This window comes from Aquarana catesbeiana, linkage group LG04 (genome assembly GCF_042186555.1).
Source record: "Aquarana catesbeiana isolate 2022-GZ linkage group LG04, ASM4218655v1, whole genome shotgun sequence".
In the NCBI taxonomy this organism is placed as follows: Eukaryota; Metazoa; Chordata; class Amphibia; order Anura; family Ranidae; genus Aquarana; species Aquarana catesbeiana.
The window spans coordinates 64,505,695-64,532,263 of NC_133327.1; the positions used below are offsets into that span (position 1 = coordinate 64,505,695).

The 26,569-nt window shown below is 43.4% G+C and overlaps 1 protein-coding gene across 1 annotated transcript in view; it reads right to left on the reverse strand.

Annotated features, from left to right (window-relative positions):
* Positions 1–26,569, reverse strand: part of SPATS1 (spermatogenesis associated serine rich 1) — a 105,155-nt gene that overhangs the window by 67,334 nt on the left and 11,252 nt on the right. Inside the window, exon 3 of the mRNA XM_073625283.1 lies at positions 20,191–20,315. Within this exon, the coding sequence (XP_073481384.1) occupies positions 20,191–20,315 (125 nt within the window). The remainder of the gene's footprint in view (positions 1–20,190; positions 20,316–26,569) is intronic.

Below are 26,569 nucleotides of genomic sequence, written 5' to 3' on the forward strand. Positions count from 1 at the left end.
GATATAGTGCACTGCAGTGAACACAGGTGAACGAAATGTGCTTTGTGGCATCCTATATTGTAAAAAAATGGCATATCCATTCAAAATGAATAGGATGCCTTAGCGCAATGTGCGTTAATGCAAAATACTGCACATTAAACATGCGTGTTTTAATGCACTGCAACTCATTGGAACAATGCAAATGAGTGCATTGCTTCCAATCAGTCAGAACTGCTTCCAATCAGTCAGACTGCTGGACTGGGAGCAGTAAAGATGCAAAGTAGATACAGTGTAGCGCTGCTAAGCAGCAGGTAAAGAATAAATCTAGCTTCACTCATGTACATTATAAGGCCTCATGCACACTGGATGCTTTGGCTATCTTTGGCCAGCTCTCCTAGACACCCTTCCTCCTGGCAGCGGTGTTTTAACGCGTAACGCGTAACGCGCATCAAGTACTTGGGCATTAATTCATTTCATTGGCCAGAATAATAATTCTGGCCATTGAAATGAATTAACGATTAAGTGCTAAACGCAACCTAGCGTTAACACTTGTTTACACACGTTTACACGTGTCAAGTGTTTTTTTTTTTTTTTTTGCCAAAGCACTGCTTCTACTGGACACACTTGGACACATAGGCTAACATTCAGGGGCATTTAGAGACAGAAAAATAACCCCGCTAGGCACCCCTAAGAGCAGCGTTAAAAACGTCCAGTGTGCATGAGGCCTAATTATGATTACAACTACTATAAAGTAGAATCAAGCTTTAAAAAAACAAAAACATAGGATTTACAGATGTACAGTCTCTAACAAGAAAATTCTAGTGTCCCATTAACTCATTAGGAGTGAGTTGGTGCCATCTGCTGGTTTCAATAGAACATTACACATTGTAGCTGATGCATGCTGTGAGAATTCCCACTTGAATCCCTGAGCCTTTTACTTCCTAAATCCTCTTGAGTCCCAGAGCTTGTTTTTCATATCAGTGATACCTCATGTATATTATACCTTTTAGCATTTGTAGTCTATTCTAACGTATTAAACGTTATTTTTTTAGCACACACAGGGATTTAATTTGGTTGCAAATTTGAATACATACACAGAATTATTTCCTTGGATTTTATTGGGAATCGGTATTAAAAAGGTGGTACTCCGGCTGACCACCTACATATGTTCTGGAGATGCCCCAAACTTGTACGCTACTGGAACAAAATAATCTCAGTCATTAATCGAGCTTTTCAGGTATCCATTCAAAATAATCCCATGATCTGTATCCTGGGATTTCTTGATGAGGAACTATTTACGCCCCATGCCCGGACTGCTTTTTCTCGCCTATTGTACCTGGCTTGTAAATGCATTCTGTTGAAATGGATAGCGCCTCTCTCCCTACTTTTGAAGAGTGGGGCACCCAAGTAAGTACCTTACTCAAAGAGGCAAATCCTGAAATACCAAGGTACCCCTTTTAAATGTATTAAACTATGGGACCCCTGGTTACAGGTCCCCGGGGTTAGCTCCAATATCTCTTGTCTTTGAGAAAATCTTGCAAGGCTTATAAGGTTGTTTCAGGTATGCTTATGTAGACAGCATTGGCGGCTGGTGCTCAAAATCTTTGGGGGGCGCAAACAAACTGAAAAATTCTGAAAAAAACCCCATCAATTGCAGCCTCACTGTACTGTCAATCGCAGCCACTGTGCCATCAGTCGCAGCCTCTATGCCCATCAATTGCCACCACTGTACCATCAAACACAGCCACTGTGCCATCAAACACAGCCACTGTGCCCTATAAAATGCCGCCACTGTGCCCCATAAAATGCAGCCACTGTGCCCATCAATTACCGCCATTGTGCCCATCAAATTCAGCCACAGTGCCATCAAACGTAGCCACTGTGCCATCAAATGCAGCCACTGTGCCCCATAAAATGCAGCCACTGTGCCCATCAATTGCCGCCACTGTGACATCAAACACAGCCACTGTGCCATCAAATGCAGCCACTGTGCCCCATAAAATGCAGCCACTGTGCCCATCAATTGCCGTCACTGTGCCATCAAACGCAGCAACTGTGCCCATCAATTTCCGCCACTGTGCCGATCAATTGCACCCACTGTGCCCGGGCAATGCATGAATCTATTTATTGGTGCTCGAGGGGGTGGCAGTAGAGAGGGGGCAGCGCCCGTGCGCCCTTATGGACGCACCGCCACTGGTAGACAGATTCAGGATAGATGTTGGTATGACCTGCCTGCAAGAGAAATAGGTAAAACTGTCAGCCTGTCTGAGAACTCACAAAGCAAGCACCCATCTCCGTGCAGCAGCTGCCAACCCTCGTTCCGCTAATGGAATGCATGGAATGCATGCATGGAACCATAGCCAGAGACAAATGAGATCCAGAGTGAGCATGCACAATGGCACCTCCATGCAAACGCGCACGCTAACGCGCACCCGCGAGTGCCAACACGTTAATGCGCTAAGACGCTAATGCGCTAACAGGCATGCGCGCATGCACGTGCGCTGACGCGAATCCTGGTACACAGCACCCTATATAAACAGAGAGTCTGCCTAGCATCAGTGCTGGATCGTCTTCAGCTTGTCCCTGTGTTCCTGTTGTTACTCTGCCTGATTGACTTTGTTCCTGAAAACCCGGCTATCTTCTGACCATTCTGTTGGACCTCCCCTGCCTGCTGAACCTGCCTCTACATGCAATACTGACCTTGGCTCGGACTTATGATTACTGCTCTGCCTTCTGATTCTGTACCCCGCTGCCAGTCTGTTGCCAACCTCTGCCTGTTCCTGACTATGGTTTTGCCTTCTGATTCAGTACCCCGCTGCCAGCCTGTTGCCGACTCTTGCCTGTTCCTGACTCTGCAGTTGATCCTGATCTGGCTCCCGCTGAACAAGTCTGGTGATCAGTTTCCACATCTCCTCAGCAGAGGTTCGTGTATCTCCAAGTTCCAGCCTCCTGCCTGCAGGCACCTGCACCCTTTCGTTGCCCTCGCACTCCCTGTACCCACCACCAGGGGTGCTTGGACAGGAATCGTGCAAGAGGCCACCCTCATCATTTCAGGCTCCGCTGTAAGGTATGTGACACAGCCTTTTAGGTTTGGTTTTGGTTTAGAAATGTTTAATGGCATTGTTTTAGGGCTACACTTGCTGATTCTTGCTGAATACTTTGCTCTTAGCAGTAAGAACACTTATACACAGTGCCCAGAAACTCTGCTGACTTCCATCATCCAATCATGTGCAAGCAAAAATTCAGTCTTTTTTCCTTGCACGTGATTAGGTATTCTTTGCAAAGTGAAGCCTTATCTCATTTACTAAGCTCTGGAGCAACGACACTTGCAGAGGACAACTGCACTTTGCAAAGTGCACAGTCTATTTGCCTTTAGTAAATCAACCCCAAAGTGTATGTTATTCACACCCGTTGTAACTTGTCATGCATGATATCTTGTTTTACTGACTTTTCTTACTGTACCACATATCTAAGTATGAAAATCGTTCTATGCATTCTAGGAGAACAGCTATACTACACTTGGAATTCATGCCCATGTTTTATTATGCCAACGGTTGTGTGGTTGTTTGTATGTATAAACTCAAAACTCTTTTAACCGCTTGCCGACCGCCGGCCGTCAATTGACGGGCAGGCGGCACGGGCCTCGTTGCGGGAGGGTGTCATATGACAGCCTCCCATTAAAACAGGGAATGCGCGCGATCGTGCGCGCGCATCCCTGTTCCTTCGGTGGCGGCGTGTCACGGAGACACTGCTAGCCACTGAGGGGGTGAACAGCCATTAGACATGGCTGTTTACCACGTGATCGGCCGTGATGAAGTCACGGCCGATCACAGATAGGTACACCCCATTGTACACGGCGCATGCGCACGATCACGAGCGCGCTGCGCGTGCACGTCGGTGGCGGAGTGTTCCCGGGAACACTACTCGTCACCGACGCCGGTAAACAGCCATTGGCTGGCTGTTTACCCATGTGATCAGCTGTGATCCATTCACAGGCCGATCATAAATGTAAACACAGAGCAGTAACTAGCTGTTACCAGCTCTTCTCTCCTCACACACCGTTTCCAGTGTGAGGAGAGAAGAGCCAGAAGCAGTGAGTTACCGATCTGTGTTCTGTAGTGTCTGCACCAACACCACACCTGTCCCATCGCCCCCCCAATTGTCATCTGTCACCCAACAGTCACCACAGTCACCCAATAAAGTGCACCTGTCACATAAGGAACTGCCACCAGTGACCGTCAGCGGTGCACCTGTCACCCGTCACAAATCAGTGACCATCAGCGGTGCACCTGTCACCCATCACCCGTCAGCCATCACCCGTCACCCATCAGTGACCGCCAGCCATCACCCATCACCCATCAGTGTCCGCCAGCCTTAACCCGTCACCCATCAGTGACCGCTAGCCGTCACCCATCAGTGACCACCAGCCATCACCCGTCACCCATCAGTGACCGCCAGCCATCACCCATTACCCATCAGTGACCGCCAGCCTTCACCCGTCACCCATCAGTGACCACTAGCCGTCACCCATCAGTGACCGCCAGCCTTCACCCATCAGTGACTGCCAGCCATCACCCGTCACCCATCAGTGACCGCCAGCCATCACCCGTCACCCATCAGTGACCACCAGCCTTCACCCGTCACCCATCAGTGACCGCCAGCCATCACCCGTCACCCATCAGTGACCGCAAGCCATCACCCGTTACCCATCACCTGTCACCCATCAGTGACCGTCAGCCATCACCGATCACCTGTCACCCTTTAGTGACCGTCACCCATCACCTGTCACACCATCATCACCGATCAGTGAACGTCAGCTGCCACCCATCGCACAGCCCATCAGTGACCGTCACCTGCCACCTGTCACACCGCGTCATGTCCAAAAGAGTATACAGCAGTGAGGAAGCATTCCAGATCCTCTCCATGACCGATGAGAGCAATGGGGAGTTCTCATCAGATTCCAATTCGGATTCTGAATCAAATTCAGCATTTGAACCAAATAGTGAATCAGGAAATGATTCGGAGGAAGAATGGGTCCCTCCCAAAAGGGCACGACACTCTGGAAACCAGGATTATATTCCCAGGCCCAGTACCAGCGCTGCAACCACCAATAGGCCCCAGGAACAAATTCCCAGGCCCAGTACCAGCGCTGTAGCCAACGTTAGGCCCCAGGAACAAATGCCCAGTACCAGCGCTGCCGCCGGCGATAGGCCCCAGGAACAAATGCCCAGACCCAGTACCAGTCCTGCCACATCACGCCTGAGTACCAGCACAGGAAATTCCAATCCAACTACTGGAGTGTCACAGCCCATAAGAGCCAGGGCCTCTACATACATGCCAGATGGTCTTGCCAACCCGACATGGCTGCCTTCCAACTCAGCATCGCCAATTATTCCCCCGTTCACAGCACTGCCAGGTGTGCAGGCCAACACCCAAAATTTCCCAGAGATTGATTTCTTTCATATTTTTTTGCCCGACACTATGCTGCAATTTATTGTGGACCAGACAAATTTGTATGCCCAGCAATATATTGCCAACAACCCCCAATCATCCTATGCCCGTCCTTTTGAGTGGAGAGATCTGAATTTGGAGGAGTTCAAAGTGTTTATGGGCCTCACCCTAAACATGGGGATTACAAAAAAAAAAAATGAAGGACATGCCTATTGGTCCACCAACCCTATCCACAATATGCCCATTTATTCTGCCCTAATGTCCAGGTCCCGATACAAGATGATAATGCGCTTTCTTCACTTCAGCGACAACACCCAGTGCCCTCCCCACAATCATCCAAATTACGACAAGTTATTCAAGATTCGCCCACTGATAAATTTCTTTTCGAAACAATTTGCAGAACTCTATGTCCCCGATCAGAATATTTGCGTCGATGAGTCCCTGGTACCCTTTTCAGGGCCGGCTAGGAATAAAGCAGTATATTCCTAGCAAAAGGGCCAGATACGGAGTAAAGTTATACAAGCTATGTGAGAGAGCCACGGGATATTTGTTCCGCATATATAAAGGAAAAGATTCCCAGCTCCAGCCCGGCCTACATGGGCACAACTGGAAAGATTGTATGGGACCTGGCATACCCACTTCTAAACAAAGGATATCACATTTACGTTGACAACTTTTACACGAGCCTGCCCCTTTTCAAACACTTATACACTGCAAAAACCCTGGCCTGTGGAACCTCCAGAAAAAATAGAAAGGGCTTCCCACAATCTTTAGCGAACAAAAAGCTGCGAAGGGGGGAAAGAGCATCATTGAGATGCAACAAAGTGCTGGCCTTGAGGTGGAAGGATAAGAGGGACGTGCACATGATGTCCACCATCCATGACGACACTGCAAGTGAAGTACAAAGAAGACAAGGTCCCATTGAAAAGCCAACATGTGTCCAAGATTATAATCTCTACATGGGGGGGGGGGGTAGATTTTAACGATCAAATGATTCAGCCCTATTTGTCAATAAGGAGGTCCCGATTCGGGTAGCAATTTATCTCATCCATTTGGCCATTTACAATTCCTACGTAGTCTACACCAAATCCATTGAAAGCCCCGCCCCCTTCCTAAAATTCATAGAAGAAGTTGTCACGTCCCTCATCTATCACCAAAGACCCCCCCCCAGAAGACCTTCGCTCTGAGGCTGTTTGCCGACTTCATGAGCGCCACTTCCCCTTCAGCATTCCACCATCTGAAGCAGGCCGAAGACGGCAAAAAAAATGTCACGTGTGCACCAAAAAAGGATTTAGAAAAGATACCAGCTACCATTGTCCCCAGTGTCCCTCCCAACCTGGCCTTTGCATTAGTGAATGCTTCCAACTTTATCATACATCCATAAAATTTTAGCCCATATTTTTAACCATTTCCCCATTTTCATCATCTGTGCTGACCATTTTCCATTCTTTCCCAAATAACCATGCCACTGCCTTCCACGTGAACTGACCCTGGTCTGTTTTTTGACTATGCCTCTGCGTACCGTTTGGACTGCTTTCATGTGAACTGACCCTGGCCTGTTTTGTGACTATGCCTCTGCCTACCGTTTGGACTGCCTCCATGTGAACTGACCCTGGCCTGTTTTATCAACTACTCTACTGCCTACCGCTTGGACTGCTTGCACGTGAACTGACCCTGGCCTGTTTTATGGACTATGCTTTTGCCTACCGCTTGGACTGATCTGTTGCCCTGCTACTGTAGTACACAGGGGTCTCACATATGTGAGGGGCTCCAGAATTGTTTTTCCGGTTGGAGAAAACAATTATTTTTGTTTTCTCCAGGTTTCGGAAATAGGGTCTGGAGTCTGGAGGCTTCATAGAGATTTGGGTGGGTTGAAGCCTCTACCCCTGTGCCCCTGTGCACAGGTCTTACCTGATTATGGCCCTCAGCCTGCTGCTGGCTTACTGCCACCATGCCCATGCCTGTCGGATGAATGGACCACACCGCTACCTGGACTATTCAAATAATTAGCTGTAGCAGGAGGCAGTATGTTTATGAAGGCTGGAGAGCGGTACAATAATGAGTGTCTGCAGTTAACAGTGTACCAGGACCAATATTATGGCTGTGCTGGCTGTCTCTGCCTGGACAATTTCTATGGACTGTGCTGTGCCGACTATAGACAATATTCCTGCCTGCTGCCTGGATAGTTAATATTGTTGTCGCTAAGCACCTCCCTGCCTGCTGCCTGGACCAGTGCTCTCCTCTGTGGATACTACTAAAAGCACAGGTAATGCTTTTTTTTTTACCCTTTCTGCAATAGAATTTATTTTGGATTGTAATTCTTGGTATGTGCATACTATGTGTTAGAAATATGAAGGGTTTTCAAAAATGATAGGTTGCCAGGAAATGATATATGTCATTTATGCTACTAGAACGCCTGATGGTGCTACTTGGATGTTGGGCCTCTGTATGTGGCCAGGCTGTGTAAAAGTCTCACACATGTGGTATCGCCATACTCAGGAGGAGTAGCAGAATGTATTTTGGGGTGTCATCTTTGCTACGTACATGCTATGTGTTGGAAATATCTGATAAATGGACAACTTTGTGTAAAAAAAAATGCGTTTTCATTTTTTTCCACATTTTCCAAAAACTTCTGGAAAAAAATGAACCGTTCAAAAGACTCATTATGCCTCATAGATTATACGTTGGGGTGTTTGCTTTACAAAATGGGGTCATTTTGGGGGCAATTCCATTGTCCTGGTGCTCCAGGGCCTTCAAAAGTGTAAATGGTGGTTGAGAAATGAGATGTGTCATTTAGGCTCGTAGAACGCATGAAGATGCTACTTCAATGTTCGGCCTTTGTATGTGGCCAGGCTGTGTAAAAGTCTCACACATGTGGTATCGCCATACTCAGGAAGAGTAGCAGAATGTATTTTGGGGTGTAATTTGTTGTATGCATATGCTCTGAGAGAGAAATAACCTGTTAATATGACAATTTTGACAGAAACAAAGAAAAAGGCATTTTTTTCACAAAATTTACGGTCTTTTTTATTAGTAGCAAAAAAAATAAAAAACCCACTAGTGATTAAATACCACCAAAAGAAAGCTCTATGTGTGTGAAAAAAAGGACGCAAATTTCATATGGGTACAGTGTTGCATGACTGAGTAATTGTCATTCAAAGTGTGAGAGCGCTGAAAGCTGAAAATTGGTCTGGGCAGGAAGGGGGTGTAAGTGCACAGTATTGAGGTGGTTAAAAAATATTTGAAAAAAAAAAAGGGTTAGAAAAAAATAATTTTTCTAGAATCTTTTTTTTTTCCAATGCAGCGTTTACATAACTTGCACTTGAGATTGAAATGGGTTGATAAGGGCACAAATTAACATAACGGTGGCTTTTCACAGGTTTGCTATTTCCAAGAATTTGAATCACACTCTTTAACTTGCATTAACCTCTTGGAGCCGACCCTTTAAGAGGTTTAGGATGCCCAGAGGGTTTATGAACATGTGACTGCCGTGATTGGCTGCCACGGCGGTCACACGATTGCAAGCAGCCTTCTGTTGGCTGCCAGTAACTGTGCTGGGAGCGCACAGGGGGTGTAAGGATGTGATTGACTTCACAGCCTCCATGTTGATTATGCAGCTTCCATTATCCTTTTATATAAGATTATTATTCATCAGTAGGACTTTCAAGTTAAACTCAGAAACGGCTGACTATGTTTTGTCTATTTACCTAAGAGATAATTTGCAGAAAGTACCTGATCACCCTGACCTGACCAAGAGAGCAAATATTAGATAAAAAATAGTAAACTGTAGATATGATCATGTGCAATTAATCATTAAGGTTTCAGTGACATTGAGTTGCCTTATTGTGATTGGTTCAAATGTAAACGTCTGAAAGATGATGTCTGTAATCTACTATATATGCTGTACGAATCTGAATACAAATTGAGCTAAAGCATCATACACTGTTTCCTGTGATGTTTTACTCCCGTGTGCACGCGAAAGGTCTGATAACACGGTGATTATCCTAAAACCTTCATAACAGGACAAAGTAAGAAGTCCACACGGAACTCTAAGCATAAGGGTAGAAAGGAACCCTAACAATTGGTGTCAGAAGTGGGATTGCCTTTTGTGTGTTATATTTCCGCTTTGTAGAGTTTGTTAAATAATATCTGCATTATGGGTAATATATTTGCTAAATGGAGTAAAACGGATGATGCAATTTCTAAAACAAAGTTTAAGTATAAGACACATAATGATGTACCAAAGTCTGTAGGTAAGAGGTCCAGTGGAGCAGTCATTCCTAAAGCCCTAGAAGGTGAGACACCTAAAGAGTTTGTAGAGGGATATGCGGGATCTTTCCACATAGAGACCTTTTTGACAAACGTATTAGAATTAGAAGATAAGATAATGGTAAAACATGCTGCAGGATGTTTCGATTATGGAAAACCAGTAATACAGGCATATCAACATAGAGTGAATAGGGACAATAGAGATAGAGCAGGAGGGAAGTTTCCCCTGAGAGGTGGTATTGATGAGCAGCAAAGGAATCGTTGTTTTGAATGTGGACAAACTGGTCATTGGAAAAGGGATTGTCCAAATAAAAGGCAGAACTATATGCCTAACCCTCAGCAGGACACAAGGCAAACATTCCCAAGAGCAGTACGTTATCTCATTGATTGGCAGAACAGGAGAAAAACCCAATAGGACAGCCTAGAAGTAAACTCCCTCACCTCAGAATTTACCCAACTTTCCCCTTCATGGACAGAGCTGCCTTTATGCTCTTTTATAATAGTGGGCACAGCAACTGATCTCTTGATAGATTCAGGAGCTAGTAAAAGTTAAATTAAGTGCCAATTCTTATGAAGGGCCATGGGAAAAAGGTGAGACCTCAATAGGCATTACTGGAGTTCAGACACGGTGCGGGCGCACCCCACCCTTGACTGTAACTACACTAGATGGAACATTTCTGGGAAAGTTTTCTTTCATGATAATACCAGATTTCCCTATTAACTTGTTAGGCCGAGATTTACTTGATGTTTTTCAGATTAGCATCCAATTTTCTCCACAAGGGGGAGTCAATGTCACTTCACCTACGGCATGTATTGTACCTCCAACTAACATAACAGAACATGTTACTGCTCAGTTATTCTAGGACTTAGAGAACGAATTAAGGGAAGTACCTCTCCACTTTTGGACAGACCACCCCACTGATGTAGGATTCATAGATTGCACACCTTACAAGGCAACACTCAAACCCAACACATCTCCAATCTATGTAAAACAATAGCCTCTCAGTAAGGAAAAGGAAGAAGGAATTACACCTGTTATAGAGGACTTACTTCAGAGTGGTGTTGTTAAACCCACTGTTCCCCCTTACAACACACCTATAAATCCAATACCCAAACCAAAGGGAAGTTATAGGTTCACACAGGATCTCCGAGCCATTAAAAACCTGATACAGCCCATTGCACCAGTGGTACCTGATGTTAACTCATTGATAACATCTATACCATCAGATGCCGAATATTTTAGTTATTGACCTGAGTAATGCTTATTTTTGTATCCCAATTTATGAGGAGACACAGCCACCGTTGGCTTTTTTCTTTCAAAAAATCCATATGACCTGGGTCTGGCTTCCGCAAGGATTTGTGGACTCCCCTGCAGTACTCTTGAGTAGCTCAGGAGACCCTGAGGTCTTGGACTCCCAGTTGCAGCTCCACACTCCTGCAGTAATATGTAGATGATCTCCTTCTCATCAATACAGATAAAAAGGGGTGCCAAACAGATTCTATCTCTCTAATGAAACACCTTGCTGAAGCAGGACACAGAACCTCCAAAAGCAAACTTCACTACTGCCAGAAAACTGTGAAATACTTGGGATTCCTATTCTCCCATGGGCAAATACAGCTCTCTCCAGATATGGTAAAAGCCATCACTACTCTGCCCAAACCATCCACAAAAGCTGAAATGATTTTCTTGGCATGATTACCTATTGCAGGCACTGGATACCAGACTGTTCTCATTATGATTCCATTCTCCGGGCAACCACCACCCAGGAACAACCAGCAAAGTTACAATGGACTGATGATATGCACAAATCATATAAGACTCTAAGGAATCTTCTTGTTGCATCACCAAGTCTTGGCATCCCTAACTACAACAAGTCTTTTCATTTGTACTGTAGAGAGGGGGGAGCAGTAATGGTGGCAGTCCTGGCCCAGGAACACGGTAGCTCTATGAGACCAACTGCTTTTCTCTCCAGAGTGCTGCCAATACCCGTACAAGGTATGCCAGCATGCTTGAGAGCAATGGCTGCATGTGCAATTGCAGTAGAAAGTGCTCAAACTCTCACCCTTTCACATAATACTGTCCTCCACACAACATATCAAGTGATACATGTGCTTAGAAATAACACCATATAGCACATGACTGCTCAGCGCAGTTCTGGATATGAAGTGATTCTCACTTCTTCAGCAAATTTGGAGATAAAATATTCTCCCCCAAAATCAGGCCCAATTGCTTTCTTACATGCCATGATCACACATTCTGATGATAGCACACTTGAGGAACATGATTGTATGGACATAATACAGCAGGACACTACACCAAAACCTGACTTATTAGATACTCCTATACCTGGAGCAGAGGATGTTTTTGTAGATGGTTATTCTAAACGACCAAATGACAAGACTTTTCACACGGGTTATGCAATAGTACAGCTACCTGACATTGTAGTTGAAGCAAACTCACTAACCTACCCTTCTGCTCAGGCAACTGAATTAGTTGCTTTGACTAGAGTCATTTATACAAAGACAAAGAGGTAAATATCTACACAGACTCCAAGTATGCATTCAGTGCAGTCCATGATTTCGCAAAAATCTGGCAAAGGCAAGGTTTTGTCACAGCTGATGGGAAAGGAATTTCTCATTCAGATCTTATTCAAGATCTTCTGTCAGCAATAATGCTCCCAGCAAAAGTTGCTGTAATTAAATGCCAAGGTCATAGCATAGGGACAGATAAAATTGCCTTGGGAAATAGATTAGCAGATCAAGTTGCTAAAGCAATCGCTACCAAACCGGTTTGCCCTTCATATCTGCTCATGTCAAAATTTTTAATACCTTCTCTGGTAGAGGATACTGACCTTTGACACTTACAAGCCTTAGCAACTCCAGAAGACATACAGTTCTGGTCAAGGAATGGGTTGTCCCAAGACCGATTTGGTCTGTGATCCAACAAGGAGGGAGACATAGGTAAGTATGGCCTCCCAAGAGCGGCTGCTCCATTGTTCATCTCTCATTATCATGGTTTTGGACACAAGAGTAAAAAGAAGACATTAATAGCTATTTCCAGGCATTTTGTATGTAGAGATCTATGAAATCTAGTTGATGCTCAACTTTCCAGATGCTTAACATGTGCAAGGAACAATGTACAAGGAAAAAAGGTAGGAGCATTGGATCACTTACCAGTACCCCAAGGTCCAATGCAGGAATTACAAATTGATTTCTCACACATGCCAGTAGCAAAGGGAGGGTTCAAATATCTTTTGGTAATTGTGAATAAATTCTCAAAGTGGGTAGAAGGCATCCCCACTATGAGAGAAAGTGCTAAAACAGTTGCTAAAATCTTGTGTAAGGAATGGATTCCGAGATATGGTTGCCCCTTGGTCATAGACAGTGATAAAGGACCAGCATTCACTGCTGCAATGACAGGACACATTAGCAGACTATTAGCTATTGACTGGAAGTTCCACATACCATATCATCCACAAAGTTCGGGAATTGTAGAAAGAATGAACAGGACCATTAAAGATAAACTAAGAAAAGGAACAGGGGGAAGTTTCAAAAATTGGATAGAACACTTACCAGCTGTAATTGCAGAAATTAGAATGACCCCGAATAAAACCACAGGATTATCCCCTTTTGAGATTCTCATGTGTAGACCATTTCCTACTTTGGGTTAGAGGTACACCTCAGATACAGCAAGGAGATATATAGGTCATACAACAAGAGCATGTAGTCAGATTAATTGAAAAATTGAATTAATCTATGGTGATGTCTCTTTGTCTTTCCTACTTCCAGCAGGCAAGCCAACACATCCTTTTCAAACAGGTGACTGAGTTCTTGTCAAACAACTGCAGAAACATGGTTCACTGGATCCACCCTGTGGTGAACCGACAACAGTGGTCGCAGTTACTAGAACGGCTGTTCTAACAGAGCAATCCCCGGTGTGGATACATGCCTCCAGGCTCAAGAATGCACCACTCACAGGACCAAGAAGAAATGATGAGCTCCAAGGCACCAAGAAGGGAACTACCTAAGGAGATACCATTGGCAGTGCTGATGAGAAATAGGGGAGTAACTGCCTGCACTATTGCTATTATGCCGCATACACACGATCAGACTTCTCGTCGGAAAAAGATATGACGGCTTTTCCGACGGGATTCCGCTCAAGTTTGCCTTGCATACACACAGTCACGCAAAAGTTTGCTGAAATTACGACTGTCAAGATCGCGGTAACGTACAACACTACGACGAGCCGAGAAAATGAAGTTCAATGCTTCCGAGCATGCGTCGAATTGTTTCCGAGCATGCGTAGGAATTTTGCTCGGCGGAATTGCCACAGACGATCACATTTTCGGATAGGAACTTTTCCCGACTGAAACATTGAGAACATGCTCTCAATCTTTTGCTGGCTGGAATTCGGCCAGCAAAAGTCCGATGGAGCATACACACGGTCGCATTTTCAGACAAAAAACTCTCATCGGTCTTTTACGGGCCGAAATTCCGATCGTGTGTAAGCGGCATAACTCTCGCTCTTGTTATCTATATGATTGCATGTGACATATATGATGTGTGTCCTTGGTCAGATAGATCACATTGCAACCAGGTCATAACTACCTCACACATTGGCAAGAGGAATATCGAGAATAATGAATACCCTAGTCTGTTATGGAAAACTCATATGAAAATTGCTCAGACAGCCAACAAGTCTAACTGCTGGGTATGTTCCAAACCCCCTTTGGGTATTACAAATCCAGCAATGATGGCTGTATTTATTCCCTACAACATAACCATAAATCAGCACCCATGAATGAAAGTTTGAATGTCAGACTTGCATATCCCTATGATACTTTTTGGGAATCAGGAATAGGAAAGAATTTTTCCAGCAGGGATTAATTCTTCTGTAAACAATTACGACAGCCAATTTATGTCAGTGGTAAACATGGAAAACCTAGTATTGGATATAGACTAGGAGGGAAAGGTGGGAGACTTGGAAGAATCAAATGTCCCAAAGGCCTTGTAATAGACATAGGGGATATAGATATATCAGATCCCCACAGTATGGATAATTTGGTTGTATGTCAAGGAAAGCATTGTAGTTCTGCAAAAATGAACAAACATCTGTATTCAACCTTTTTTCTGATTGATAAAGTCATACAAAAGGCTAGGATTCCTAAATGTTTCTCAATAACCACACCTTTCTTCTGGTTGTGTGGAGAGCACGCCTATAAAATTGTTCCTGCTAATGTTTCTGGGGTTTGTACCCTGGTAACATTGGTATTCGCTCGCTGCCTATGTGTCAGATAATGATATACAGTGGGGACGGAAAGTATTCAGACTTAAATTTTTCACTCTTTGTTATATTGCAGCCATTTGCTAAAATCATTTAAGTTCATTTTTGTTCCTCATTAATGTACACACAGCACCCCATATTGACAGAAAAAGAACAGTCATGGAGTTGTTGCGAAGCCACTCCTTTGTTATTTTAGCTGTGTGCTTAGGGTCAGTGTCTTGTTGGAAGATAAACCTTCGGCCCAGTCTGAGGTCCTGAGCACTCTGGAGAAGGTTTTCGTCCAGGATATCCCTGTACTTGGCCGCATTTATCTTTCCCTCGATTGCAACCAGTCGTCCTGTCCCTGCAGCTGAAAAACACCCCCACAGCATGATGCTGCCACCACCATGCTTCACTGTTGGGACTGTATTGGACAGGTGATGAGCAGTGCCTGGTTTTCTTCACACATACCGCTTAGAATTAAGGCCAAAAAAGTTCTATCTTGGTCTCATCAGACCAAAGAATTTTATTTCTCACCATCTTGGATTCCTTCAGGTGTTTTTTTAGCAAACTCAATGCAGGCTTTCATGTGTCTTGCACTGAGGAGAGGCTTCCGTCGGGCCACTCTGCCATAAAGCCCCGACTGGAGGAGGGCTGCAGTGATGGTTGACTTTCTACAACTTTCTCCCATCTCCTGACTGCATCTCTGGAACTCAGCCACAGTGATCTTTGGGTTCTTCATTACCTCTCTCACCAAGGCTCTGGTCCCCTGATAGCTCAGTTTGGCCGGACGGCCAGCTCTATGAAGGGTTGTGGTCGTCCCAAACATCTTCCATTTAAGGATTATGGAGGCCACTGTGCTCTTAGGAACCTTAAGTGCAGCAGAAATTTTTTTGTAACCTTGGCCAGATCTGTGCCTTGCTACAATTCTGTCTCTGAGCTCTTCAGGCAGTTTCTTTGACCTCATGATTCTCATTTGCTCTGACATGCACTGTGAGCTGTAAGGTCTTATATAGACAGGTGTGTGGCTTTCCTAATCAAGTCCAATCATTATAATCAAACACAGCTGGACTCAAATGAAGGTGTAGAACCATCTCAAGGATGATCAGAAGAAATAGACAGCACCTGAGTTAAATATGAGTGTCACAGCAAAGGGTCTGAATACTTAGGACCATGTGATATTTCAGTTTTTCTTTATTAAATCTGCAAAAATGTCAACAATTCTGTGTTTTTCTGTCAATATGGGGTGCTGTGTGTACATTAATGAGGAAAAAAAAGAACTTAAATGATTTTAGCAAATGGCTGCAATATAACAAAGAGTGAAAAATTTAAGGGGGTCTGAATACTTTCCGTCCCCACTGTAGATGCTAGTTATCAGTTGAAAACTGTATGGAATAATAAAGAGAAATGAGAACTGTTTGATGCTGGGGACATGACCTGGTCTATGTCCCCATCCTTCACAGGGTGGGGAATTATTCTAATGGAAAAATTAAATAATTTTTCAAATATAATGGACGAAATTTTGAATGAAACCACAAATGCTATTGATTTGCTAAATGAAGAAGTAAGAGAATTAAGTAGATTAGCTTTGCATGAGAAAATGGCTTTAGATTACTTATTAGCTTCAGAAGGAGGGTTTTGTCAATATATAGGAAATTAATGTTGCACTTGGACATCAGACTATGAAGACAAGATAGAAGAACATTTGCATAAAATAAAAAAATTACAGCACAAAGCTAGGAGCATTGCAGAAGAAGGATGGAATCCATTTAAAGGAATAGGAGTTGGAGAGTGGTTTAGTGGACTATTTCTTTGGATAAAGAAAGTTGGTGTGATACTGATGTGTCTTTTGTTTGTTCTTTTTGCATATGTCATCTTCAAAATCCTGCTCTGCTTGGTCAAAGGATACCATTACAAGATGAATCAATCATCAGGAACTGAATATGAGCTACAACCGATAATGGCCTAATCATTACCAGGGGAATGGTGATGTTTACCCTCAAGATGCAGCATCCCTCTACGAGACAGAGATGCTCAGAACTTGATCTTGTGGATAGTACCTTGGACTCATGATTTGCTTTAAGATTTATCCCTATTCAGGGATAAAAGGAGGGATTGTGAGGATATGACTGACTTCACAGCCTCCATGTTGATTATGCAGCTTCCATTATCCTTTTATATAAGATTATTATTCATCAGTAGGACTTTCAAGTTAAACTCAGAAACTGTTGACTATGTTTTGTCTATTTACCTAAGAGATAATTTGCAGAAAGTACCTGATCGCCCTGACCGAACCAAGAGAGCAAATATTAGATAAAAGATAGTAAACAGTAGATATGATCATGTGCAATTAATCATTAAGGTTTCAGTGACATTGAGTTGTCTTATTGTGATTGGTTCAAATGTAAACGCCTGAAAGATGACGTCTGTAATTCTACTATATATTCTGTATGAATCTGAATACAAATTGAGCTAAAGCATCATACACTGTCTCCTGTGATGTTTTACTCCCGTGTGCACGCGCAAGGTCTGATAACACGGTAATTATCCTAAAACCTTTATAACAGGACAAAGTAAGAAATCCACACAGGAACTCTAAGCATAAGGGTAGAAAAGATCCCAAACAATGCGCACGCTCTCGGCACAGCTGTATTTGCGCTCGGCACCAAGGCCCACCCACCGAGAGGCCGCATATTTGCGTACGGCCGGCGACAAGAGGTTAAAAGGACACTCTCCCCCCTATACGATATTTTAAAAAATGTTATTCTTTGTTAAACGATCCCTGGCAACGTTCAGTCCCCATGCTCTTTTTTGACAATAGCTTGCCTATTAGCCTTGAAAATGGCCAGAATTTAGTATCAAGTATCGTCCCCCCATAGACTTTGATGGAATTCGCTGCAAAATAGATGTATTAAAAATAAAAATGCTGCATTATTCACCCTGCCCTAAGGACTGTTCTCCTGCATAATAATCAGTCTGCTGCCAGTCCTTTTCAAAACAGTGTAACTCAATCCATTTTCTGTGAGTCCAGGCCATCATAGACATATGCCTCTGACGTTGGTGTGTCAACATGTTGTCTAGGCTCAAAGTACAATACTGCAGAGAGTATTGCAGATGTTATTACCTGGTGCCACTCCCTGTAGTATTCCCTGTAGAATACGGCCCTGACCGGCCAGAACACTATTGGAAGAAAAGATATGTATAGTACAAACAAATATATAACGATCACCCGTAACTTTATGACCATCCACCATAAACCCCGGATGCCTTTGAAGGTATGCTATGGCATCTTTTACCAAGCCATCAGTGGCAGATCCTTGAAGTCCTCTAAGTAGCAAGGTGGGGCCTCCATGGTTCAGACTTGTTTTTTCCAGCATGTTCCACCAATGCTGAATTAGACTGAGATCTGGAGAATTGAAATGCCAAGCAAACACCTTGAACTTGTTGTGTTCCTCAACCATTCTTGAATTCATCAGGCCAGGCCACCTTTCATTGTTCTATGGTCCAGTTCTGTTCCTCACATGTGTGTTGTAGGAGCTTTTGCTTGTGGACACACATCAGCATTGGCAAGCTGACTGGTCTGCAGCTATGCAGCCCCATACACAACAAACTGTGATGCACTATGTAATCCTTTCTATCAGAACCAACATTAACTTTTTCAGCAATTTGAGCTACAATAGCCCTTCTATTGGATTAGACTACACAGGCCAGCCTACATTCCCCACATACATCAATGAGCTTTAGCTACCTATGACCCTGTTGCTGTTTCACTGGTTTTCTTTCCTTGGACCAATTTTGGTAGGTCCTGACCACTGCAGACTTGAAACATCCCACATGAGCTGCCGTTTTGGAGATGCTCTGTCCCAGGCATCTGCCCATTACAATTTGGCCCTTGTCTAAGTTACCCAAATCCTTGCGTACGTTCATTTTTTCTGCTTTGAACACAGCTACTTCAGGAACAACATGTTCACTTGCTGCCTTCTAAAGCACACCAGCAGTGAGATGCCATTGTAACAAGATAACTAATGTTATTCGTTTTTCCTGTCAGTGGTGATAATGTAATGGTTGATCGGTGTATATCCTCCTCCATACCCCAGATTTAGCTTGTAATCATGTAGAAAGTAAATTTCAGAAACATGATATTATGTAATTTGCTGATAATTATTGTGCTGACTATAGATTTTACTGGAATGTTGTACAATTTGATTTATACAACATACTCAACAGTGTCAATGTATTTTTAACTGTTGACTGTTGGTGAACATAAATTTTTTGGGTGGGACAAAGGCATCAAGATTCTTGACTTCAAACCACTCCAGTGTAGCTATGGCTGTGTCTTCAGGTCCTCATCCTGCTTAAAACTGGATCTGCACTCAAGTCTCAGGTTTCTCGCAGACTGAAATAAGTCTTCCTCTAGGAGTGAAACTGAAGGAGAATGCAAAATTTTACAATTGTCACTGGAAAAGAAGTAAAGGGGACATCTTTCAGTGGGGACACCTGTTCCATTGGCAAATGTAAAAAGAATTATTTCTCATTTTATTGAGATTTCCACTTACTTCTTGTTGTGTCTCTGGGAACAGAAAATGTAGGATAAACTCAATGAAGTGAGTAATGAAAATCATTTGACCCATTTAACCAAAATAATGGAGTTCTACTGTTTAATGACTAAGTAGACATTGTGTCATTCCTTATCTGCGGTTCTCTTCCTTTACCTCCTTCCCCCATACTTTTCACCCCCTTTACCTTGTACGTTCTCTCCTCCACCCTTTTTCCTGCTTCCCCCCTCTTCCTTTCCCAACTTTCTGCAGTCTCAAGAATGTCCTGATGTCATCTCATAGTCTTCCATGCGGATCTAATTTTCTAGACATGTGTTTTTTATGGGTTATTTGATATGATTTTTATTAGATTGTCCTTATTATGTCCATGGAATACCTTTTCAGTCTTTTGGTGTGTAGCCCATCTACCAGGGATTCTACATATGCTTAAGGTTGTCTATACGCATGTCTCCCCTGTTGATTAATTTGCAGAGAACATGCTGCCCTGTTAGTATTTTCCTATTTAATTTTCTAATCTCAGACAGAGGTTCTTGCTCTTCCTTGCTCCATAGTTAAAAAAAAGGTTTGGCTAGAGTTACACTTTAAAATATGAAGAGAATATGAAAGCTAAAAGCTTTGAACAACTGAATTTCCTTAGATTCCAAATAATCTCAAAGAATTAAGGTGGCTTACTTGGATAAGAACGTTGAAGTCTAATTCGATCCGGGAACTTGTTTTCTTTGATGTGAGGCAGTGGAGCATCTGAGTATCTTGGAGAGGGCAACCATCTTACAGAAGGTTTCCAATCTAGATCACAGCTGTAATGAAAAAGTGGCAATATAGTACTTAGCTACAGTTCTGGTACATCAATGTGCTCTTAATAGTAGCTAGACTTCCCCTCAGCCACCAGTCAGATCAATACCTGCCCAGTAAATTGGAATGTTATGGGTAGCCGTGTGAAAATAACAGAAAAGATTAATGTGTCAAACCTGGCATCATTGTGGGTTAGCCTATCCAGACCAGGGCTCCTGAAGCTAGAATGCACCAATGACCTAACAACATATTCCACACTTCAGTTGCTCCAGGACCAGTTTGAAATTGGTGACTCCCAACTAAATTTGTCAGTTTCTTGCAGTCCATTTTAAATAACAAATGTAATTGGTCACCACATTCATTCTTCAAACTTGTACATGAGAAACTGAAATGAGAACATGTCTTGAAACACTGGTGCCTCCTAGTTTCAACATTCCTGGTGTGACTAGGCCAACTCTGCAATCCATGGTGCCAAGATTACCATAATGTAAGTAAGGCATTCAAACTAAATAGAGGTGTAGTCTATGAATCCAAAATCCCTCTTCTTTACTGTATATCATACTATATAAGGGATCAGGAATATTCAGAAGAATTCAGAATTACTTCCAAGATTTCCCGCTGTTTTAGGGGGTCCAGTCTGTTCAATGGAACCCCTAAAAATATTGTAAAAAAAAAAAATAAATAAGTGGTACTCCCATACTAACACTCTTATGCTGCGTACACACGATCGCACATTCTGACAACAAAATCCATGTTTTTTTTTGACGGAAATACGCACAGTCACACAAAGTTGGTCGGAATATGCGACTGTCAAGAATGCGGTGACGTACAACACGTACGACGAGCCGAGAAAAATTAAGTTCAATAGCCAGTGCGGCTCTTCTGCTTAATTCCGAGCATGCGTGGAATGTTGTGCGTCAGAATTGTGTACACACGGTCGGAATTTCCAACAACGGATTTTGTTGTCGGAAAATTTGAGATCCAGATTTCAAATTTTGTGTGACAGAAATTCCTATGGAAAATGTCCAATGGAGCCTACACACGGTCGGAATTTCCGACAAAAGGCTCCCATTGAACATTTTCCGTCAGAAAATCCGACCGTGTGTACGCGGCAAACACCGGTTAGCTTTCCCAAAACTATGTAGTGTATACAAATATTACAGTGAGTGTTGCTGCTCTACTATTCAATGTTTAAATATGTAATAACGTGAATATTCAGTATTAGTGCTAAAAAATAAATATGTAGTCTATGTATAGCACAGATTATAATGCATTATATAATGTAAATCCAACAGTGGTTTGCAAATTCAACATATCAAACTAGAATAAACCAATTCGTATAATGAGTGAATAAAATTTTATTATCCTGTGCGTATTGACAAATGGTCTATTTTTCTCAGAAATATAATAAACAGTGTAAATATATCAAATCTGTCTCTTGTATCTTTTCTTTGCCCCTCACCTATTGTGCTCAAAATGAACTTCTGTGTCCCTTATTGGTGTTATTCTGTCACCACTGTGCTTACAAGACTCTCACCTTCTTTCTACTTGTGTCTCAGCATAAAGTGGGGAAAATAATTATTTGACTCTCTGCAGATTTTGTAAGTTTGCCCACTTACAAAGAAATTAAGGGTCTATAATAGTTATCACCATAGGCGTGCACAGGGGGTGTGCCTGGGCACGCCCTAATCACCCCCTGCTAGTGTAGCTGCATGCCGGTGTTCTGTCGGATAGTGCCCACTATCGAGAAGTGCCCGGGATGTACTGCGCATTCGCAGTCACAACAGCTGATCGTAAAATCAGCTGTTGTTCTGTTTCTTATGGTGCATGCACAGTACAACCCGGTCACTTCTCGATAGCGGGCACTATCCGACAGAACACCAGCTGTCTCCTGAGTTCTCCTGTGAAATGCTACAAGAGAGTGTATAGCGTTTTTACATTGAGCAGATTGCCAGGCTAAGAGCCACTAAGTGGTTTAAACTATCATGTAATGTCACTGCTTGCAGAGACTAGCTGTCAAAACTCGTGATTTCGGGGGTGGTTGGGACCAAACAGCTAGCCTATCAAACACAAGTCAACGGGATAAGGGCTGGGCGGGCGGCTCCATGTATGTGGCTCCGCCCCTTTTTTAAGCAGCCCAATCCATTGGCTGGTGTTTGATAGCTGATAGAAAGGGGGCTTCTTAAGAAAGGGGCAGAGCCACATGCATGCAGCAGCCCGCCCAGCCCCTATCCCGTTAGCTGGTGTATGATAGCTGTTTGGTCCCGCCTACCCCCAACATCACTGCCGAGTTTTGACAGCTAGTCTCTGCAAGCAGTGACGTTACATGACAGTTTAACACACTTAATGGCTCTTACAAGCCTGGCGATCTGCTGCCCCTCTCCTCTATCAGTGCCAATCAATGCCACCTGTCAGTGCCAACCAATGTCACCTATCAGTGCCACCTGTCAGTGCCAATTGATGCAAACCAATGCCACCTAACAGTGCCAATCAGTGCCACCTGTCAGTGCCAATCAATGCAAACCAATGCCACCTATCCGTGTTAATCAGTGCCACCTGTCAGTGCCAATCAATGCCACCTGTCAGTGCCAATCAGTGCCAGCTGTCAGTGCCAACCAATGTCACCTATCAGTGCCACCTGTCAGTGCCAATCAGTGCCAACCAACGCCACAAATCAGTGCCAACCAATGCCACCTATCAGTGCCAATCAGTGCCACCTGTCAGTGCCAATCAGTGCCAACCAATGCCACCTATCAGTGCCACATGTCAGTGCCAATCAGTGCTACCTGTCAGTGCCAATCAGTGCTGCCAATCAGTACCAACCAATGCAATCTATAAGTGCCAATCAGTGCCACCTATCAGTGCCAATCAGTGCCAATCAGTTCTTCCAATCAGTTCCACCTATCAGTGCCAATCAGTGCCCATCAGCGCTGCCTATCAGTGCTAACCAATGCCACCAATCAGTGCCCCTGAGTGCTGCCTATCAGTGCTGCCAATCAGTTCCCATCAGTGCTGCCAATCAGTGCCCATCAGTGCACTGAATGCAGGGATGGGGAAATGAACTCAGCAGCCAGAAACATTGTCAATGGGGGGTCGGCCTGGTGGGGAACAACTGAAATCTGTTGATGTTTATTAATGCTACATGCCAATCTTTAGTAAAATAGGTAATCACCACGCTACTATTTGCAATAAACTACTGGAGGTAAAATTAAAAAGTATCAGTAAAAGACCTGCCGCTAAGCACTGTTATGTGTTCACACACCACAAAAAAACAGCGGTAACTTACTAATCAACAACTTAACAATAATGGTTGAATCCTCTAATGTATGGAAATCTCAATAAATTTCAATATTACCACAATACCGGTCTCTGTGATATGTAACGTCACATATAATACACATCAAACTAAAAAAAGACATTAAAAAATTAAACTTAGCAGGGATGGTGGAAACCCCTCCTATAGATATTTGCCATACAGATTAACTTCAAGTGCAATAATTCCAGTGATATGTGCTTTCACATGCAATACACATCAAAATAAGAATAAGGCAAAAACATTTTTTTTAACTTAGCAGGGATGGAAACCCCTCTACAGATAATTGCAATACAAACTATCTTCAAGTACAAAAACTTTTTTAGTTGGGAGGTTCACACCATTAAAGCACTTCGGAATTTTTATTTTTTAGATTGTTACATTTAATTCTATATGTTTACTTACTATTATAATGTGAATTTTTGCACCTGAAGTTAATTTTCCGCCACCCCTGCTAAGTCCATGTCTTTATGGACCTTGTTTTGTGAACTAGTGCACAGTCATGTTGGAACAGGAAGGGGCCATCCCCAAACTGTTCCCACAAGGTTGGGAGCATGAAATTGTCCAAAATTTCTTGGTTTGCTGACGCCTTAAGAGTTCCCTGCACTGGAACGAAGGGGCCAAGCCCAACCCCTGAAAAACAACCTCACACCAAAATCCCCCCTCCAACAAGGGAGGGTACTGATTTGTACTGATTTGCTTTTTATTACCATCTAGAAATGGTACATTCTCAACTAGTCGCTGAGAAGACACTCACAATGCAATGATTAAAAGAGAAGTATGGGTTTGGATTTTTTTCCATATTTATACTTACCTAAGTGGATGATGCATCTGTCCCCTGGAGTCTCTGCACTGAGAACCGAGCCAACTAACACTGCCGATGGCTCGGTTCTCTTGGCTCCCCGAGCAGAGAGCTGCTGACTGTCAATCCGCAGCTCTCCGCTCTGCTCCTCCACACTTATTGGAACACTGAACTGTGGAGGGGCGGGGAGCGGCAGTTTCAGCCTCTCAGCGGCTCATACACTCACTCCTTTACATTTTAGCAAAGTGTCATTTCTTCAGTTTTGTCACATGAAAAGATAATATTTACAAAAATGTGAGGGGTGTACTCACTTTTGTGATATACTGTATATGCAGTAAAGCATGTTTGTTATACTCACTGAGGGACCTCAGTGATACAGTTCCCCATAGACGTTTACTGTACAAAATAAGGTCCGTTGGCATGGACCATAGGGTGAGTACATGGATTGAAAACTGGCTACAAGGGCGAGTTCAGAGGGTGGTGATAAATGGGGAGTACTCAGAATGGTCAGGGGTGGGTAGTGGGGTTCCCCAGGGTTCTGTGCTGACCAATCCTATTTAATTTGTTTATAAACGACCTGGAGGATGGGATAAACAGTTCAATCTCTGTATTTGCAGACGATACTAAGCTAAGCAGGGCAATAACTTCTCAGCAGGATGTGGAAACCTTGCAAAAAGACCTGAACAAATTAATGGGGTGGGCGACTACATGACAAATGAGGTTCAATGTAGAAAAATGTAAAATAATGCATTTGGGTGGCAAAAATATGAATGCAATCTATACACTGGGGGGAGAACCTCTGGGGGAATCTAGGATGGAAAAGGGCCTGGGGGTCCTAGTAGATGATAGGCTCAGCAATGGCATGCAATGCCAAGCTGCTGCTAATAAAGCAAACAGAATATTGGCATGCATTAAAAGGGGGATCAACGCAAGAGATAAAATGATAATTCTCCCGCTCTACAAGACTCTGGTCTGGCCGCACCTGGAGTATGCTGTCCAGTTCTGGGCACCAGTCCTCAAGAAGGATGTACTGGAAATGGAGCGAGTACAAAGAAGGGTAACAAAGCTAATAAAGGGTCTGGAGGAAAGGTTGCAAGCACTGAACTTATTCTCTCTGGAGAAGAGACGCTTGAGAGGGGATATGATTTCAATTTACAAATACTGTACTGGTGACTCCACAATAGGGATAAAACTTTTTCGCAGAAGAGAGTTTAACAAGACATGTGGCCACTCATTACAATTAGAAGAAAAGAGGTTTAACCTTAAACTGCGTAGAGGGTTCTTTACTGTAAGAGCGGCAAGGATGTGGAATTCCCTTCCACAGGTGGTGGTCTCAGCGGGGAGCATTGATAGCTCCAAGAAACTATTAGATAATCACCTGAACGACCGCAACATACAGGGATATATAATGTAATACTGACACATAATCACACACATAGGTTGGACTTGATGGACTTGTGTCTTTTTTCAACCTCACCTACTATGTAACTATGTAACTATGTAACAAATGATTTGGACCAGTGTTCAAAGCAAGGTCCATAAAGACATGGATGAGTTTGGGGTGGAGAAACTTGACTGGCCTTCACATTAGAGCGGAGACTGTGAGCCAGGCCTTCTCGTCCAACATCAGTGCCTGACCCCACAAATGCGCTTCTGTGATATCAATCAAAAATCCATAAAAAACACAATACAAATGTTATAAATTGAGTTGCTGTTTAGTGAGTAAAATAATTATTTTAACCTCTACCAACCAACAATAATTCTGGCTCCCACAGCCTGGCTACAGTATGTGCTCATGTGGTACACAGTTTAGTCCTGTCAATTTAAGAAGGTGCTCCTAACAACAACTCGTTATGTGTGTAAAAGAAACCTGTCCACAGATTCGCTTTCTTCCATTCAAACCTCACCATCGTGGGCAAGCTGGGACAAGATTGTAGACCTGCACAAGACTGGAATGGGCTAAAAGCCATAAGCAAGAAGCTTGGTGAGAAGGAGATAACTGTTGGAGCGATTATTCGCAAATGGAAGAAATACAAAATAACCATCAATCGCCCTCGGTCTGGAGCTCAATGCTAGATTTCGCCTCATGGGGTAAGGATGATCATGAGAAAAGTGAGGCATCAGCCCAGAACTACATGGAAGGA